Here is a 6,000-nt window from a genome sequence, read left to right as displayed (position 1 = left end):
AGACCAATAAAGCAAAGCAGAACAGCAACCCAACGAAACAAAATGACACATACAAAAAAAGAAAAGAAAAAAGGCTCAGCTACTTTCTTTCTTAAACAGGTCAATTGTTACATTATCTCTCACACACACAGGTCTAGCGGCTTATGTTCCATTATTATCCTATTCCAGCCAGAGATTGTGGAGCCTTATCAGAAATCCACTGGAGTCATATATTTTTTCTTGCACAGTATGTCAGGACATTAAAAAGTTGTATATGATGTACATTAATAATGTGCACATTAGAAAGACAGAGGAGAAATGACACTGGGTCTAATTCAAGTTCAATACCTAGTCTGAATTTCATGCAGGATAGATTCCCAATATTTTTGTAATTTGGGGCAGGACCAAAGACTGTAAGGCTACCAGTATTTATCTTACATTTTGGGCACATTGGGGAGGCTGTGGACTTACATTTGGAGAGGTGAGCAGGTGATAAATGCACTCTGTGTAAAACTTTCAATTGCAATGCCCTGGTTCGGTTACAGATAGATATTTTTTTCGTCTAAGTTTTCAGTCTTAGTACTTGTAAAGTAGTGCCTCCGTCACTTTTGAGGTCATGGGTTCGAGCCTCAGTCAATATTGAACTGAGACAGAGGAAAGAGTGAAATGCTCTGAGAAAAACTTGTCTCAAGAAGTGTGACCCAGTGGCTCAGAGAGTTTGATTGCTGGCCGGTAGTAGTGAGGTTGTGGGTTCAAGCCTCAGTCAGTTTTGAGGTTGTGGTGTCAAGCCTCAGTCAGTTTTGAGTGAAAGAGTGAAATGCTCTGAGAAAAACCTCACAATTCAATGTCAGTAAAGATTGGGAAAAACTGAACACACAACCAGCTCAAAAAGCTTTCTTGTTTATTTTTTTTTTCACACAACAAGCTCCAAATGAAAAGTTTTCTCATTTTCTATGAAATGGAATCTGGAGAAATGTCACCCTTCATGTTTTAACACTGATAAATAGGTGGTTTCTGCAAATCAAATCTTATCAGAAGAAAGTTTTTTTGTTAGGTGCAATGTGTGGTGAAACAAACAAAATAGAGAAAACATTACCACCACCAAATGCTTAAGACCAACAATAGTCTCCCCGACTCAACAGGATCCTTCAAAAGTAAATAGCCCTCCCCGTTTTCACATCAGTACAGCAGGTCTATGGGGGTTGGACCTGCATTAAAGTGCAGACTGGGGCAGGGAATGGGGAGTTTGAAGGCCTAACTGGACACCGGGGCCTGAAGGAAAATGTTCCTTCGCTGTGTGAACATTAGCTTATGTATAGCAGACTTACACTGTCGTTATTAGAGTACGTAATCAAAAGTGGCTCAGTAATTTATCACTAGATGCAAACATATTCATCGCCTGATTTCTCATGGGATGTTACTGTGCGTTTACAACGAGCAACATGGTCAACGAGTCAGCAGGAGCCCATTTATTTCCTATGGAGAACGACCAAGCTAGTCAGCTTAGAAAAGTTGAACGTTTTGTGTTACGGCTGCCAACAGCCAATCAGATTCAAAACTTCCCACTTCTCCATGACTATAATTTTAAAGACTAAACTGGTAAATGGAATGCATTGGGGTGGCTGTGGTTCAGGTGATAGAGCAGGTTGTTCACTAATCACTTTGGGTAAAATAAGTCGGTGATTCGATCCCCGGTTCCTCCAGTCTGCATGTCCTTGGGCAAGATACTGAATGCCAAATTGCTCCCGATGGCTGCGCCAGCACCCTGAGTGGCAGCTTGCTGCCATCGGTGTATGAATGCGTGAATGTAGGCATATTGTAAAGCGTTTGGATAAAAGCACTATATACATTTACCATTTAAAGACTATAGGAATAAATGTCTCAAAAACTATGCTTCCACAAAAAAAAATGTTTTCAATTACTGCTACGTACTTGGCGCTTTCTAATCCTTATGTTTGTGCTTATTGGAATCATTTAGTCACTGGTATTAGTTGGTCTGAAGTGTGGTCATTGCCTCAAATTTCTACTAACCAATAAAGTTAAAGAGCTTTCATTTTGTATAATTCACTTTTCAATACTATCCAACCAACTGCTTCCTGAATACGTTTAAGCCTGATGTAAACTGCTCATTCTGCAAAGATCAACCAGAGAATATTTTTCACCTGTTCTGGTACTGCTCATATGCAACAAAAAAAAAGCTGTGGAAAGATATCTCCAGATTCATTATTGACAATATTTGTGAGGATTTTTCTCTTTTATTTGAAAATGTTTTATTTGGTTTTACAGACAAATATATTAAGTGTAAGAACCAGTCCTACGTAATCAATCTGATAATTATCCTTGCTAAATTTCACATTCACAAATGCAAATTTACAAAAAAAAATGGTTTACTTGTTTAAGGAAACTAAACTTTACTTTAAATCTATTGAATTCTCTACCAATAGAAAAGCTCTGAAATCTATACTTTTTTTTTTGGATTTGTTTAAGGTCTTTTGCTAACATGTCATTGTCCCCTGGTGTATGTCCCCAATGTATGTTCTTTTATTTATTATTATTTCTCTACTTTGTATCTGAATGCTACTTACAAATTCCTATGTATATATGTTTTACCTACGTTGCACTCCCTTGTATGTTTTGGCTTTGAATAAAAGAAGGGGGGAAAACGTTGCACTTTCTAGCTAGTTACGCTAACTTAAGCTCATCAACATGATGTAACGCTATGAAAAAACAGGGAAAAATAGATGCCTGATTTGCCCGTTCAGAATTTTGTAGCTGCAGATAGAGCTTCTGCCCTGCCCACAATTAATCAGAATAGTGACCTGTCAAGAAAATTGCTCGCTGTATGAACGCACAGTTACTCGCCAAAAGAGCTAAAAAAGAAAAAGAAAAAAAAAGTAATTCTACACGAATACCTTGGATTGACTTCAGAGGACCAGAATTACAAGGCCTTGGAATTCTGTGGTTGAGGGACACCAACTGATCAGATTATTCAGATCATCACTTGTGTTGGAATTAAAATGCATTCAATAGCTACTAAAAGCAAAAACCACATAGCATAATCTCCAAAAGTGTCTCCTTCAATTGCACACATGTATTTTCACAAAGGCATCAGTTTAGGTATTCAAACATCTTGGCACTGAGAAAAAGACCTGTGGGGGAAAAAACAACAACATGGAACTTGACACATTTTTTTGCCCTTTTTTCTTTTTGGAGAGTACATTCTTCATCCTTCCATGAGAGGATTATATGTAACTAATACAGTATGTGGTTATGAGGGTGGGGGTGGGTGCGGAGAAGCAGCTTTTAGACAGGAAAAGAAACATCATTCTGGTAAAACTAAAGCAACAACTACCAGAGCAGGTGTAGGTGCAGATGTGTTTGGGGTCCTGCGCATACAGCTGATGCCACGTCACACATTATGATTGGCTGTAGAGTACGTCCAGCATGTCCGCTTAATGTGCCCAAATGTCAGTGCCCATCAGTAGTTTATCTTGAGGGAACTTTAGCTTTTCTTGCCATTCAATTACATTGTTTAGCTTTAGCTAACAAGCTAAGCTACTGACGTCGGACATTTGGGCATGTTAATACATACAAAATACGAATCATTCAATAATCCTAAATACACTGGGATTGCACAAAAGCATAGCCTATAGAATATCATGATATACCATTGTAACGCTGATTTAAATGTTGAAGTGTTTGAAAGTGTGTACAGCATGTTTTATGCAGTTACGAGATGGTATACATGTTATTAGCGTACATTACCTAGCGTAAAGTGTATTGAGAAATCCTCCTGTACACTTGAATCCTGATGATTGAATGTTTGTATGATTCATATTTCTAAGGTATCAATGTGTCCAAATGTCTGACAACATCAGTAGCTTAGCTTGTTACCTAAAGCTAAAACTGTCAAGACATTTTGGCACGTTAAGCTGACATAATGTGTGATGTCGGGGCGTCATCTGTACGTGCAGGAACCTGAACACATCTGGCAGCCCGAACACCACTACACCTGCTGTCGATGGCCTCAAGTGCCACAGAGGTGAGTAGAAAAAAATACCTAGGAACAAATGCATCTCTAACACACCTCAACATGTATCTCTCCATACACCACCCAAACTTCACTTGTCAGACTCCCTCTACATGTATCTCTCCATACACCACCCAAACTTCATGCTTCGATCCTTTCATTTCCAGAACCCATCCACAGTAGTCCGCTGATAAGCTCTTGGCACTTTTTGGGGGGTTAATGATAAATCAACGTCTGAACAAAATGACTTTGAAAAACTTGCGCCGTCGACTCGGGACCATCTCCCTTCACTGTCCCGTGCTCTCATTGGTCCTCAGTGCTCCAATCACGCTCTGGATGTTTTCCTCGGGCACCTGGAAGAGAAAAGGAGTGGGGGGGATGAGGATTTATGCACCTCTGATAGTTGGATTTAATCTGAAAGAATGTCACAGAGAGGCTCCCTCACCAGGGCATGGTCAAACTTGAAGGTGCTGATGTAATAAGCTGGAATGTCGGCAGTTGCCAGGGGTTCTGATATCTGAGCCACGATGCCACACTCATCTGAAAAAACAAGTGAGTCTTGAGTCTTGAGTCTTGAGTCCGAGTGAAATGTTATGTGGTCTCTCCTATTTCTAAATATAGCTGAACCGTTTGGTTTGAACAAGTAAAACTATTTTTATAAGCATTTTACTAAATGTCTATGGGAAAATAAATGGCGGATGAAAAACTCTGGTACCATGCTGAAGCAGGAAGTGACGTTCACTTTGACTCTCTATTGTACTAGCAAACACTGCAACAGGAAACGTGAGCTGGGGTTCAATTTAGAATGTTTAGGTTGTCAAGTTAAAACCGTCTATACCAGGGGTGGGCAACATTTTTTTCCTGAGGGCCATACAGACTTACATCAAGTAAGCGAAGGGCCACACATTGGAGATTATACCTGCCAACACTCCTGATTTTTTGGGAGTCTCCCTATTTTTAACCCTCTCTCCCATTGTGATTGGTAATTTCTTGTTAATCTCCTGATATAAAAGTGATACAAATCCAATGGCTGTAGCAGATGAGATTTCTTAACATAATTCTGCCTTTTATTGAGTTTTTGGGGGTCGTTTTGTTTTTCTTTGAGTCCAGCCCTGGGGGCGCATTTTGCCCATGTGTGCTCTAGACTAGAGCACACATGGGTAATATCTTGCGGACCCAGGACTGTAGAACAGTAATTTCTTACACATGAGATTACTTTTAGCCTTTTAGTCATAAAGATTATTGAAAGATATTCCATATTCCAGACTGAAATGTTATAACAGAAGTGGAGTATTGGCCAGAATGACATGAACATTTGGACACTTATTCAGCAGGTATCTTGTATGTTGCGTTCAGGTGCACTGTAAAAGATTTTTCTTTTTTTTTTGTTGCAATTCCATCGTGGGCCGCGGGCTGTATTTTGCCAATGTGTGGTCTATACATTACATGCTATTTTGTGAGAAGACACACCCACTGCCACACCCGCTTTAGCCAATCAGTATGAAAAGTTCATCAGTACTTCCTTGCCCCATGATCAATAATTCCACAAAACCTTTTGAGGGAAATGGGGAGAAAATACAACTCATATATAGGTGGAGGTAAATAAATAGATTGACATAAAAGATTTGATGCTTACCAAATCCTAAAGGCTGTCCCCCAATGCGAACCATTTTCCAAAGCTCTCCTGAAGCACTGGTGAAAAGTACATTGTTGGGGAACCTAGGGTACAAAATATAGTGAAATACACAAAGGAGGGATCATGACAGCAACTGCAAAATAAATAACTTTAGAACATAATGATACTTGGACAAGTAACTGTTGAGTCATTGATTGATCAACAACTTTTTGAGATTTGTAACAATAAAATCGTACTGATTGCACCTTTAATGAGTAACTAAGCCCCAAATCTGTGGTAAAGCCTGACACCTAATGGTGAAAATTAGGCTAGTGAATTGGCCATCTAGCCTGGTAAAACCATCCTGATAACGTGA

At 39.4% G+C, this 6,000-nt stretch overlaps 1 protein-coding gene across 1 annotated transcript in view; it reads right to left on the bottom strand.

Moving 5' to 3' along the window:
• Positions 1-906: 906 nt before the first annotated feature.
• Positions 907-6,000, bottom strand: part of castor2 (cytosolic arginine sensor for mTORC1 subunit 2) — a 102,073-nt gene continuing 96,979 nt past the window's right edge. The window contains exons 7-9 of the mRNA XM_083639927.1: positions 5,646-5,728; positions 4,455-4,549; positions 907-4,362 (exon numbers count right to left, since the gene is read on the bottom strand). Of these exons, the coding sequence (XP_083496053.1) occupies positions 4,297-4,362; positions 4,455-4,549; positions 5,646-5,728 (244 nt within the window). The 3' untranslated portion in view covers positions 907-4,296. The remainder of the gene's footprint in view (positions 4,363-4,454; positions 4,550-5,645; positions 5,729-6,000) is intronic.

Source organism: Poromitra crassiceps (assembly GCF_964638095.1).
Source record: "Poromitra crassiceps genome assembly, chromosome: 1".
NCBI classification, from domain to species: Eukaryota; Metazoa; Chordata; class Actinopteri; order Beryciformes; family Melamphaidae; genus Poromitra; species Poromitra crassiceps.
This window is presented reverse-complemented; position numbering and strand designations above follow the sequence as displayed.